Raw genomic sequence first — 14,850 nt, 5'->3', positions numbered from 1 at the left:
TAAGAGAATGCACGGTACAGGGTTTCATCATGTGCTTGTTTGTCTATGTACAAACATACGTCTGCATACTTCGAAGATCCTCCAAGTAATGAATGCTCCATCGGTGTGAGGGCACCAAGTTAGTAGTGGAGTGACGTCACAGATAACCGTTCAACGGCTAGAGAGCGACATGTTTCACTCCACGACGTGTGGCCAGAGTAATGGTATTCATCGGTCTGCTCTCACTCCCTCGATGTAGTGAAGGATGTGACGTAACGCCAGATCGCCATCAATGGTGACACGCAGGCGGGCGAGGACTGTGCTAACGTCTGTCCTCTCCGAGAGCGCAACGACAATTGCTTGTTCGGCTATCGCTCTCGAAGCAGTGAATGATGTGACGTAAACGCATCACCCTACCCTCGCTATTGATGGTGACACGCAGGCGGGCGAGGACTGTGCAAACGTCTGCCCTCTCCGAGAGCGCAACGATCACTGCTTGCTCGTGCCGGCAAAACTGTTATCGCATCAAATTGGGAGATGGGCTTGGCTGTGACGTCAGGCATCTCTAGTGGATAGCAACTAGCAATGTGAACCTTTCACGGTTTCATGGTGGGGGTGACTCGCACTGTTTATATAAAAGAAATGCTTGGCACACTACTGAAATCAGTAGACGAATATATCTGCAGCAGTTAGCAATTGGTAGAGTGTTATTCAGTTCGTAATAGAAGGAGGACGGTGAGTGTATTTGTCTGTTGGAAATTGTTATATTTTCATATATATTATCATCATGTCCGTTTCAAAAGTAGACTTGAATAAAATTAATTATTTGATTGTACAGGGGTTGAAATACTAGAGCAAAAGGCCTTATCATCATTGCCAATTGATGAAGTGTACATAATTAAAAATATGTCAACTTATTCTACACGATTTGGTAAATCAATTTTATTAACTTTGCAAGATGTGAGCAATGATAAATTATTTAATACATGGCTACCAAAACGTATTTTGTTTGCAATTCAGTGATGACGATATATCTTGTATCAACTCATCAGGTGGTAAATATACGATGGTGTATTTAGGACAGAGCCAACAAGTTTTGCTGGCATGAAAACGCGATCTCTAGTAAATTCAATATGATTGAATAATAATTGTAATAATTTATAGCGAATTTCTTTAGGTCATAGCTTACAAAGTTTTTTGGTGTGAAAACGCTAACTCTAGTCAAATTCAATTATGATTGAATAATAATAGTAATTATAATGAATTTCTTATTGCTTTCATTAATATTCATATATTAGATGATAATTATATGGAAATATAAACATTACTAACTTAGTTGAATACACCCACTTTGTAACTACAAGTAAAATGGGGAATGTGAGTATTATATCACTGAAAAATTGGAGGTTGCTTATTGTTTTTTTTTTATTCGATTTCAGTTCCACCATTTAAGATGTGGATGCAGTACGCAAGTCAAGATTGGGTCGATGTTGTAGATCTCAAATCATCGGTTCAACATTTGTCGTCTAAATTGAAGGTGTTGGGTGATGGAGCCGAACATGCAGCAATTATGTTATGAGTGTATGCTATGATGAAAAACAAATCGAATTATGCCTTCGTGATGCTGAGAACTATTGGGTGGTGCAGAAGTTTGTAACAAATTTTTGGATAATGAATTGGAATTGTGGCAACTTTGTGAGGTTATGATTGAACTGAACCTAGAAGATTCCTGTATAGCCTCCAACCATACTTGCCAGAATGGATTATTCATCACTTTGAATTGAATGATGAAAATCGAGAGGAAATTGAAGATGGTCGCGAAAATGATGATTATGAGGAAGAAGTTATTTTAGATAGTCTGTTGTTCCTGTAAATCATAAATGATGTCAAATAAAAAACTTTGTATTTTTTCATGTTTTATTTATTTAAATCTCATGAAATACAATAGAAAATGATTACAAAACAATATATATGATATAAAATACAATACGTGATATAAGTCAGTTACAAATAAAAAAAAGATCATTAAAACAGTATATGATAGAGTGAAAAAAAAGTGTCAATATCTGCTATGAACTGAACCATCAAATGCAATGTATGTTTAAAACTGTATCATGCAAAATTAATGCATATACTTTAGTGTTGTCTGGAAAATTGGTCTTCCTCGTCTCAAACTCATCTTTATATCAATAGTTGATGATTTTGTTTGCATTCGGTTGATGGGAACAATCGATGACGAATAGTGGATTCTCTCTAAATTGCCCAATGTCCATCAGAGGTTCACTCATATCTTTATCATAATAACTTCGCTGGAAACTCTCAAAAGCATAATAAGCAGGAGCATCAAGTTTTTTATCGAAATTCAAATTCCAACGCTCATATGGATAAACTTCAGAATTCAAGTATACTCGAATACTATTGATATCAGCAGTTGTGAATTTGTAATATCCTGTGTTCTATCTTCAGTTGTGGTAGTACTTTGGAATGCGATGATGACAAAACGAGGAGTTTCCAATGCATTAGTTGTTTTGATGGCCATATGTCTGAAGAAGTCCAACGTAATGATGGTAGTTCATAGAGGTCCCACATACGATATGCAATTTGATTTTGGCATTCAGACCGCTTTTGTTTATTCTACTCAAAGTTTGAGCTTGTGTTTATCATCTGGTACAATATGTCTTATTTTCCATTCGATTTTATTTATTTCCAAATCAGCATCAACCTCACCTATATACGAGTTTTTGAATGATCGAGCGATAATCAAAATCAATTCCTGTTTGGCATTCAAGATACTTTTGTTGTAATCTTCAGCAAAACCATCAAATATTTCAGTGGTAGGTTTCCACTAAAAAACATGACTGCTTGTATCCAGATATCTTGCTTCAATTGTGAAAGTCCCAACAGATGTCAATAATGTGTTAGCATGAGATTTGTCCAAATGATATCATGGTTTTCATTGTTGATGTTATCCAGGTTTTCTAACAACAGCCACTTGTTCACCACCCATTTCATAACGAATTTCGTCAAAGAGAAATGCAATTGCATTATTCGAGAGATAGCATGTTTTCGCTACATCTTTGGGATGAATTTACCTTCTATGTAAATGAAGCTGTCGGCAATATCTAGTATAACATCTTGATTATTGATTGCAATTCTGATTTCATCCGAATTCCTGAATAGCGGTGATCCATAGGGCTTATATGTGTGCTCATGTAAACTTATGAGAGAATGATCGAGCACTGGTTCATTGAATATATTCAACTTTTCACTGTTTGTTTCGAGCACCATTGTTATTTTTCTCACTTTCAATCCAATCGATTTCAAAAATTTAAGATCACTCACAGACAGAGCGTTATGTGCTAACTGTTTAGCATACACTTGTGGAATGAGCTTCTTTTTATGCACACTTTTTTTTTTATGCACACCTTTCTTTTTATTAGTACAACTCGTTTGGGATTGTTCAATGCGATTTTGTCTATTGTAAATGAAACCCATAACAACAGTTTATTCGATTTTCTCAATTCCAAAATAATGAAAATCTCTTCTTCACTTCCAAATCGATAAGGTTATTTTTTTCATCCAAAATACGCACTGTAATGTGTGAATCAATTGACGAACCTTCTGGACTGACAGGCATATATATAATACTGTGTGGTTCTTTAGTAAGATTGTAGCCAGGTTCAACATCAATATCGAATGAGAAAAGAATGTGAGATTCTTCACCATTTATATATGAACCAGATATTATATTGCAATCTAAGCGGATAAGTCTCACAGTTGTAATGTTTATTGGTAATGATGATTCATGTATCTGATTTTGGTGGAAATATTCCATGAGCGAACCCCATCATTTCTGCTATAGAATTTGGATGTGTCAGATCAATTTCATATTTGGATCGCATTTCACATTTGAATGTATTTTATTGGCGTGTGATAGAAAATATCATCTGCAACGACATCATTTGGTTTTTTATCATGAAACAATCTGAACATGATATGTTTCTGTATGACGGCATTGATCTCTTCTATTTCGTAAGCACCACATGGAATTTCAATTGTCAACTTTTGGGATATCGATGAGTTGTCATTACTGATTCTAAAACTAACTAAGTTATTAGCTTCAGTTTATTATGTTGGTATTGCATCCATAGAATCCCAAAAGTCCTAATCCATAACGACTGTTCTTATCCAATTCAATTGGTGGAAAAAAATCCGCACTCAAGACACTTGTCCGACAGCTTGTAGCTCGAACTTTCGTGACATGACTGATGAATATTTTGAAAACATTTCAATTTATTATTGTACACAGCAACAGCACATTTGAGACAATTTACACTTTTTGGAAGGTGTTGTATGTAATAAGTATCATTTTTATTGATACCAATATTCACATCTCTATATTACAAATACAACACATTGATTTTCGAGGTATAGGACCATCATTAACATCCGAATCTGAATTTTGATCGTGGTGGTGCTCATAACAATATCTATGTTTCATTATATCGATGTCATCTTGCAGATGCTTAGGCAACTTTTCCCAAACATATGCAATCTCATGTGCAACACATGCAAGTATCACTTCCTTAGGCATATTTGCAAGCATCACTTTATCCATTTTTTTCAAGGTACCATATTTTGAAAACATTCTAAGTGAAAACCCATTCCCTTGATAGCTCCCGATCCAGTTTTGGTGTTGAATCCATTTTTATTTGGAAAATTATTTAGAGAGAAACTGCAAGCACAAGTGACCACAGAGAACTGTTATTAATTTCTGTTGTCGATCATAGTTATATTTGATTTTTACATTCGAACATTTTCGAAAGAATCGAGTCAATTCCAATGGTGGGGGATTAGATCTCCAAAACTATCGAAATATGTGATCTTTCCCACATTTTTTATATGCCACCCAATGTTGTTCCTGGTCCACTTATTCCATCTAAATTAACAATAGCTGTCTCGTTTTGTTTTGGACCTGAAGATGGTAATCTATCACGCATAAAAACACCACGAAAATGTGGAATTTTCATTTTTTGTGCATAATAATGAGATCGAGATCAGTAAGAGGCCTCTGAGGTAGGGGTTCAATCAGTTTTTTGTTTTGTTTGTGGCTTTGTATGGTTTTAAATATAGTCCTAAACCTTTACGGTATGGTTTTGAGATATATTCCACTTCCGTGTTTGCCTGCCTCTAGCTCAGCACTCCATGGTTTTTTTGTGACGATTGGCTTACCATTAAAGCCGCTCTGCTGGCTTTTGCCGAATTCACGGCCTTGGTAATACCAGCAGCGGCTCCCGCCAAACTTCCTAGTGCGGATAGTCCAGCAAAAATTGGTATCAATGGTAAAAGTCCACCGATCTTGGGAACAGGAATTATGCGTGGTGGTGTGCGGATTTTCTTCTTCCACCGGCAGCTTTAAGTATTTACGTGCCGCCTGCAATGCCACAGTGATAGCTTTTTTGCTATTATTCGTCACAAATTGATTCCCACCAGCTTTCTTCAAACATTTCGCACTTTATGGACTATCCAGCACCAAATGCAACTTTTTTAATATTATTTTTCTTCGATTGTGTTCCTCTTACATTTTTTCTTTATTGGTACTACAACCATGCCCTATGTCTTTTCGCTTTCATAATGTTGGTGACAAGTAATGCAGCTGCTCTTTCCCAATACTCGCGTCCTTTGATTTAACCCTTCCCAAGCGCTGTATTCAAGTTCTTTGTCGGCTAAATGTCTTGCTGCAAGATCAGATGGATGCTTAGAATATTGAATATCGTGTTTTTTGCATTTCAATATCTAATTTATTGATTCCAGGATCGTTACGAGCTAAACGTTGTTTCAATTTTGTACCGGTCCACAGTATTGATATCCTCCAGGTAGATGTAATTCGAAAGGAAGTTTGTTTATTAAATCAATAAACAAAACCACAACCTCTTTTAATTTTACGATCACTTTCAATACGTCCGTATCGTTTGATGGTACACATTGAAATGAATAAGCTAATAACATTTATATAGTCTCCAACCACGGCACGATGCGCATTGTAAAACAGAAAGAAAAGTTTTTGTGTAGATAATCTAGATGAGAAATTTGGGTGTGGATTGAATGGACAAAGAGTATTCAGACATGGTCCACTACTTACATCATCAGTTCGAGGATCTATTATAGGACCTTCAAATTGTGGAAAGACGAATGCAATGATATCACTATTACAAATCCACAAGGATTGAGATTTAGAAATGTGTATCTCTATTCGAAGTCACTCAATCAACCTAAATATCAGTACTTGCGAAGTGTTTTGGAACCTATAAAAGGATTAGGTTTTTATACATTCAGCAATAATGCAGAAATAGTGGAACCCTCCGACGCTAAGCCTAATTCTGTTTCATTTTCGATGATGTGATATGTGAAAAGCAAGATATTATTAGATCATATTTCTGTATGGGACGTCATAAGGATGTTGATTGTTTTTATCTAGCACAGACATATTCACGGGTACCCAAACAGTTAGTGCGTGACAATACCAATTTCATTATAATGTTCAAACAAGATGAGACGAATTTACATCACATTTATTCAGATCATGTTTCACCCGATGTAACATTCAAACAATTCCAATTGATGTGTGTTAAATGCTGGGAGGATCAATATGGATTTCTAGTAATTGATAAGGATAGAAAATAGATGAAGGTAGATATCGCAAAGGATTCGATAGTTTTATATACCCATGATCTTGTTTTTGAAACTTATTCGATCACTGAATATTGTAGAGGTCACTTCATCAACGAATTGAGCTATATTTAAAAAGGGCCATTATGAATACAAAAAACGATTCTGAACATAAAAACAATGAAATGAATTTGAAACGTCAACTAGTAGAGACAACAGAAGCTGTCAGACAGAAATTCAACTCTATCAAGAATGATAATATTGAAAATCGTTCGACACTTGAAAGATTGTATGAGGCACCATAATGAAAACATTGATGTTTTATCATCAAACGCTACTTCTAAATCAGCAGTGTTATCACCAAATCGTGGATCTGTTCAATCTACTTCAAATTATCCCATGAGTACTCCAATAAGAAGAAAACAATCTTTTGATGGTGTATCATCTGTGAATAGTGACACGAGCACACTTCAAGACGATATGAGAACAACTCTATTCGAAACTCATCATCGTCCACATCGATTCCTCGGATCCTGGATCATCTACCTGTTATGAATGAAAGTGGTGAAGATGTTTTGATGAAACATTTGAATAATGTAAAATCTAGAAATCCAGCATATGATGGAACATTTGGCGTACGTATGGATCCAATTACACAAAAGCTGAAAATGGGAAGTTAGTGGTACATTTCAAAGATGGAAACATTTCATTTTGGGATGCTAATAAAGTGAAAAATATGAATGCGCAGGTAGTCCAGAATTATATGATATGATCTTTTTGAAGAATCCACAAGATGTTGATAATGAAGAAACTCGTCAAGTATATTCCAAAATATTGAAAATAACGATGCTCCATTAAACAATATCATCTGAAGAATGGTTTAAAAATACAAATTCTTAAAAATTTCGTGAAGTCTTCAAAACCACTATTAGACTCACGACAATATCCAATTAGGAGTAGAAGTAAAATTGGTGGAGCACTCAAACGAGTGAAAATGGAGAGAAAACATATAATTCTAAACCTGCGAATTATGTGTACTGGAATTCACGAAAGAGTTAGTTGCTCGCCTACGACTATTGGTAGCATCAAAGTCAGCTTGGACATACCGGACATGATAATGAAATAATTTCAATAATTGAAGAATTACGTGAAGAAGGTATAATATATTATCTATATATCACAAGTAATGATCACTGTCACATCATCATTCAATGCAGTAACATTATCATTTTTTTCTCTTTAATCATATTGAATAGAATGACTAATGAAGTTAGTGATATCAAACGACAAAGTTGTTAATGAATTACACAGACCTGCAAGACGTATTTTCGTAGATGATAACTAACCATCAAGGTTTTGCAGATCTATGGCAAATAGATCTAGCTGAACTACAACCTTATGCAAAAAGTAATGAAGGATACGATATATACTTATAGTAATTGATTGTTACTCAAAATATCTATGGACTGTGCCAGTTAAGATAAAACAGGTAGTACAATAATTAATGCAATGAAATATGTACTGAAGAAACAGCAAATTTTTCCCTAAACATATACAAAGCGATCAAGGGAACGAATTTTTTATAGAAGCTTCTCATCTCTCATGCGAGAATATAATTTCAATCATTATTCAACATTCAGCACAAAGAAGGCAGCTATAGCAGAAAGAGTGATTCGTACATAAAGGCATGGCTCTACAAGGAATTTTCGATGAGAGGTCACACAAATGGCTTGATATTCTTCCAATTATAACTAGTAGATATAATAATAAAGTTCATCGTACAATAGGTATGGCACCCATCAATGTTGATTCAACTACAAAATTGAAATTCAAGGGTATCAATGGAAATTGGAGGAAGACAAAGTAAACCCAAATTCCATTGAATGATATTGTACGTATAAGTAAATACAAAAATATTTTTGAAAAAGTCTTACACTGCGAATTTTACCACGGAGCTATTCAAGATTGTTAAATAATAAAACCATCCCAACGACTTATAATCTTGAAGATATAAATGAACAGCCGATTAGAGGAGGTTTTACGATGAAGAGTTATTACGAACCGAGAATCCTGACGTATATCGATTGAGAAGGTGTTGAAGAGAAGAAAAATAAAGTTTATGTAAAGTGGTTAGGTCTTCCTAGCGAACAAAATTCTTGGATTCATGAATCAAAATATGGTTTAAATGTATCTAATAGTGACTTTTATGAATAAAGTAATATTAAAGTTCATTATTGTTTTCATTTCAATTATAAGTATGTGAATTGAAAAATATTGCAGCGGTAAACATTGCCCCAGCCATTCGCAATGTTCTGTGTATACCAAACAAACCAATTAATTGTATACTCCATTCTCCGCTTATATTTTTCAACTCACGATATTGAAAACATTATCATTCCCAAAACTAATCGCCGTCACTTTGAAATGCAGTATCCACTCTTTTTGCCAATTATCTCTCACTGATAATGCCGTCTCATAAAGCTTAGTCGACTCCTCAAGCTCAGCCTGAGCTTGCATTCTCGAACGTTGATGGAATTGCTTATCTTTACCTATTTTTGAACGGAGTTCATCAGCATCTTTAGACATTCTAGCCAATTCAACCTTCGCTAATGCAATCTTGGCATCTAATCTTCAAGAGTTTCATTTATTAGCATTAATAGCTCGCTCACTCTTTTCAAGTTCAGCAATAGTCATCTGTGCCTTTACAAGACGGTATTTTGCTTTCCTTTTCATTTCCCCAACCGATGGAGGGGACTGAAAGAAGATAGCGGTTCAGCTTTCAAATCACTCTTCATTTCTTTAGGAGTACCTTTTGGCTTCCTCTTCGATCTGTCACTTTTCGTTGCGGGTTTTTTCTGTCGCACAACACTTTTGGGATTCTTTCTTTTCTTTAAAGTCAGTGACAATCGATGAAGATGCCTTAGTAACCTTCCTCTTGATTGTTCTAGATTTCTTATCAACACCAAGAGGAAGGGTAGATGAAAGAGTGTTTGAGTGATGATAATTGCGAAACGATCGGATTTTCAATAATAATTTGCTCATTTGGTTCTGGCACATCTGCAAGTTAACGAAGTCGTTAATATCAAAATCATTTATCGAATCTTGACTCGATAAATGTAATACTGGAATATATTTCAAAATCAGTCTGATCGATATCAACAAGTGGTGAACATCTTTCACAATCAATAGCGGCATAGAGCTCATGATTATTAAGGTCTGAGAATGATATGTGATAGCAATAGAATGTGGATAGGAAAGGTGATGATGTTACTGAGACCTCACCATTTATAGAAGAAAATAAACTAGCGCATGCGCTCTTTCATTCAACTGGCACATGCGCTCTTCACTGAACTATTCACGCATGTAACAATCTTTGTCATTTAAGAGGAAAACTTGTGTTGCATGCATGTATTTTTAAATGTTAGAAAATAATACATATAAATTCAAAATATATATATTATATATATATATATTTATTAATAATAGAGGACAATAACGATAATAAAAAAATATAAAATGAAAAATGTTTTTATGTCTCTGTGGATGTGGAACGTTCTTTGACTCTATTCCTCAATAGTTGTTGCTCGTGCGTCAAAACACCAACATTGAAAAAAATGGATTCTCCTATTGGGGTAGAGTTGACCAACCTTCTCACACAGATCCCAAGTACTTCTACATGCATTGCATACATGATTCCAACAATTCATGGAATATGTATCAACACGCAAACAACGTTGCAGTGGAGTTGGAACGGCAGCACAGGTACCGCAAATATTTCTCAGATCCTATATTGTTAAATATTATAGGTTCGGAACACTTCAGACACTGTAACTGTTGTTGATGATTATCGATTTTGTTCGCTTCGGTGGATGAGAAGGAGGCGATAGTTGAATCCGCAACACGCAATCACTACACATACCAGTACATGGATTGATTGAAATCCTTAGGTCTACTTATTTGACAAAAGTAGCACACAATAGCCCCTGCAATCATCATTGGGTAGACACACACTTTTGGTTTTTCATTCACTCTTTTGGAAACGGCTTTTTACTAATTCGATTAGAAATATTAGAGATGACTTACAGAAACTCTGAATGTCTTTCCTACACTACGATCTCTATTTATACAAATCAAACATCATGTGAAAGTATAGTGGGATAACTTCTCCTACTATTCCACTCTAAACGAGTCAAGTGGGAGTCGCATCACCTCCTATATAAGTCGACTTGCAAACTAGAAGAGTTCATTCATTCACTCTCTACAACTGTGAGCAAACAACAACAAGATGAATTCTGCAAAAATAAATGCTGCATTAAATAGAATATCTGCTGTTGATGAAAACAATTGGATAGACGAATCAGATGATGAGGATGTCAATGTTCCGCTAGAGGAAGTGATAGTTGAAGCAGAAGATGTTGGAGTCGATGAAGATGAGATAGACGAAGTTGAAAACGAGGCCAACCAAAGCGACGAAGATGATGACGTGATGGAGTTTGAGAGGGTCATGGATGAAGAAGGAGATGATGAAGGGATAGAAGCTGACACAACTGAAGGCGATGGTGCTTTGAGGATCGGTATGCGAACGCTCAATGTCAGTGAGACACTGGAAGATCCTTGGATTTGTATTGTGCAATGGATGCATACGTATTGATCAGCACATAGATGGAGAGAACAAAAACTATGTTGGTGCTGCTTTCGGTTTTATTCGCATAGAAACAATAATGGAGGGTGGTATGCCCATGTCTAACACCCACAACACTGTCTCAATTATGGAAATGGGACAGAATTGGTGTGAAGCTTGCGAGAGGCCACTAACAAACTTCACCCGAGTATCTACATGTATTATATGTAATAATGTCCAACCTGTGGCACAATAACCGTGGACCTACTGGTCAAAAAAACAACAGCCCTTTTCAGGGCTACATTATTCACACAAACAGTAGTTAGTTGTATTAGTATTCATAGATTATATGACAAATGAATACTTTGACTAATAAAAGTCTAAGTAATTTGTTAGTCTTTGAATATCTATACATTATATGACAAATAAATTACTACTTTGACTGAAAAGTCGATATTTGGAATTTGATAGTCATTGAATATCTATGCATATGATGAGTACTACTTTAAATGAAAGTTGAAGTTGGCATTTTGTCAATCATTGTATGCATATAATGATGAATACTTTTACATACATACATTTTGTTTGAGACTATAATGTTAACAATGGTATGAACCTGTTTCTGTTTGAAAGTATAATGATAGCTCTGAAAAGAGCTATTTTTTTATTGTTTCAGTCTTCAATTGTAGCCCTGAAAAGGGCTGTTTTTTTTATTAATCCATGCAATGGTATGGACTAACGCTCCTCATCATCATCAGAAACAATGATGATTGTATCATCATCTGTATCTGATGATATACTGATGATGTCATCCTCATAATCATCTGAATCAGACGATATACTAATGGCATCATCATTAGCATAATTATCTAGCTCGTTATCCTCTAGATCGTCTAACTCATTGACATCCATCTCTAACTCTGCCTCTACTTCCTCTTGCATACCTTCTTCCATACGTGCCGGGAAATCATCAGGTAGATCATAGATACGTTGCAGCATTTGTGCAAAATTTGTACTGAAAATGATCGAACGTTGAATCTATTCTATGTACTTGGATGGGCCTGTACTCGTCATAGAACACTCTGGTACACTCATCGGTTCGGTGGTGGAATCAGCACTCGACATTGTGGAAGAATGATATAGAACTGGGATTGATGCTTTATTTATATTGGAAAAAAAAGGAGGGGGTGAAGTGTAAATGTAGAACAATTCAGTGTTTGAAATTCGAAAGCAATAAGAATGACAATTTTCTTGAAATTCTAAGTGATTATTATTATTAGAAACTCTGAGTGATTATTATAAAAAAAAACTAATAAGGGAGAGGGAAAAAGACACTGCCCCAACCTCGCAGTGCCTCGTGTACACCAACCAAAAAGTGTGTACTCCGTGGAAGGAAAGGAAAGGAATAGAAAGGATGGGAGAAATGAGGAAACGATTACATATCATCGTCTGAATTCAGGACTTCATCAATCAGGATAGGGGATGGTGGAGGACTATCATCGGACTCATTGTCAGCGTCACCGTCATCATCGTCATCGCTGTCGTCGTCGTCTGTGTTTGCGGACTGTGTATCCCATTCGTAATCATTCCGCCAATCATAGGGATCTGGATAATCCCCATCAGACAGGTCCGCTTGATCGGTTCCAGTAACGTGAAGCACTTGTATCCGATCATCATAAATTATGTCATCATAATTCATCGAGTGAGGTGCAGTCGTGGAGGTAACGAAACCTTCATGGATAGAAGCCCAGTAAGGATGTTGATGCGCTGGGTCACTGTACGGCTCAGTAGTTGAATCAGGTTCCATGTTGAAGGTGGTTGATCAACTGAATATTCCAACAGATAATTCCTACTTTTATACTTTTGAAAGGGAGTGGGGGAGGAGTGGGGAGGAGAGGGGATTAAGTGGGAATGAATTTCAAAAATGACATGAGCTATATTCCATGAAAGAGAAAATTGAAAATACTATATGAATTATATGAAATATACTTATTGATTTCATTATGAAACATATTTTCTTCCCAAGAGATTATTTACAATAGATTAGAGAACACAAAAATTGATGTGAGGTATTTGCATAGAAGAACTTGTAATTGAAATAAAAAAAGGAAATAATAATGAGACGAAGTGAAGAAAAATGCTCCAACCATCGCATTGTTCAATGTGTACCAAACCAAAACAATGTACACCCTTAATTTCACTTCTTTTTTTTTATTTTATTTTTATTTCCTAAAATTACAAACATAAACTTAAAACTATCTTAATTAAATATTCCTAACTAACCTAAAACTAATCTTACTACACTTACACTTAATCTATGGGAAAGTTTTTATAAAAGTCACTAACTTTTTATAAGTCTCTATCGAAGAGGTATCTGCTTCACACTTTTTCTCCAGAGATGCATACTTCCGATCTAGTTCGGCTATTACTTTTTCTGCTTCCCTCCGTCGGTTAACAATTTCAGCCATTTCGCGCTTCCTTTTAACCAACGCGGCCTCACTAGCTCGAGAAGCATGTTCTGCTTCCTTACATCTCTGTAGAAAACTGTATAACATTTCACTAACCTCTCCGATAGGCTGTCGCACTTGTGGCACTAACACTTCAGGATTCGTCACCGGTGTTGCCAGCATCGGCGAAAGCGGCACCACCGACGGAGTGAATACGATGGGAGCCTCCTCCGATGGGGACAATACAACTGGTGGCTCCTCCGGAGAAGGCGCCCTAGGTTGTTCCACTACTGCTGCGGGTGGTGTGGAGGGCCTTAAGCTGTTTGGAGCGGTCGACCAACTACCTGCATAAGGATTAGTCCTATTGCAAGTAGCTCGGTACTTAGAAATAGGACCAACCTTCGCTGCAGGTCGTTGGCAAACCTTCTTTACAGGCCTGACTTCCTCCTCCTCCTCGAATAAGTCAGGGCTGGTGGATCTGCACCTAACTCGTGAAGTGGATGCCTTCTCCTGCTCTGTCATAGGCATGATGGATGCCACAGCGTTATTTAATTCCTGAGTGTTGGATGCCATTCTGAAAATGTAAAATAATACAAAGTTAGTAGATGTAAAAAATTAAAGTACATTGTTAACTTACTCAAACTTAGCTCCTCGTCGTATAGTACACTGCTTCTGGTTGAGTATGGCTGGACTGCTCTGGATGACTGGAGTTGTCGTACTGAATGTAGAAGAACGTGCTCCTCGGGGTATCAACATCATTGGGAGTGGAGGGAATGAGGTGGGGGCGTGCATGCGCAATGGTTGGAATATGGTGGGGCGAGAAATGGTAGGAAGTGGGCGGGGTGAGCAATGGTGGGAAGAAAGCGGGCCGCGCTCCGCGCGGCTTACGCCCCAATTCGCTACGCTCGCGCCGGCGCGCTTCGCGCGCCGGCGCGAGCGTAATGGGGCCACCGCGCCGGCGCGCTTCGCGCGCCGGCGCGGTGGCCCCCCACCCACCACCCCGGGGGGAGGAGGGGGGGGTGGGGGGTGGGGGGCGGCGGGGCCGCGCTACGCGCGGCCCCGCCGCCCCCCACCCCCACCCGCGCGCTTCGCGCGCCGTGAAACCTAACCTAACCTAACACCTATGACCCTAAC

General features: G+C 37.1%; 1 protein-coding gene across 1 annotated transcript; it reads right to left on the bottom strand.

Moving 5' to 3' along the window:
* Nucleotides 1–12,329: 12,329 nt before the first annotated feature.
* On the bottom strand, nt 12,330–14,709 carry LOC141480278 (uncharacterized). The gene is made up of 2 exons (XM_074170195.1): nt 14,354–14,709; nt 12,330–14,290 (listed from the first exon to the last, which is right to left on the bottom strand). The coding sequence occupies exons 1-2, from the start codon at nt 14,506–14,508 to the stop codon at nt 13,585–13,587; spliced, it is 861 nt and encodes a 286-aa protein (XP_074026296.1). The 5' UTR covers nt 14,509–14,709; the 3' UTR covers nt 12,330–13,584.
* Between the last annotated feature and the right edge of the window lie 141 nt (nt 14,710–14,850).

The sequence above is a fragment of the Leptinotarsa decemlineata genome, unplaced genomic scaffold (genome assembly GCF_025532065.1).
Source record: "Leptinotarsa decemlineata unplaced genomic scaffold, Ldec_3_MD MMD2_P_RNA_scaffold_7, whole genome shotgun sequence".
NCBI lineage: Eukaryota > Metazoa > Arthropoda > Insecta > Coleoptera > Chrysomelidae > Leptinotarsa > Leptinotarsa decemlineata.
The sequence above is the reverse complement of the archived record's forward strand: the minus strand, read 5'-3'. Positions and strand labels throughout refer to the sequence as shown.

Bases quoted from the DNA above. Each gene is read 5' to 3' on its own strand.
- LOC141480278 (XM_074170195.1), bottom strand. From the start codon at position 14,508: ATGCACGCCCCCACCTCATTCCCTCCACTCCCAATGATGTTGATACCC. The intron at 14,291-14,353 runs GTAAGTTAACAA...TTACATTTTCAG, and splicing joins CGACGAGGAGCTAAGTTTGA to AATGGCATCCAACACTCAGG.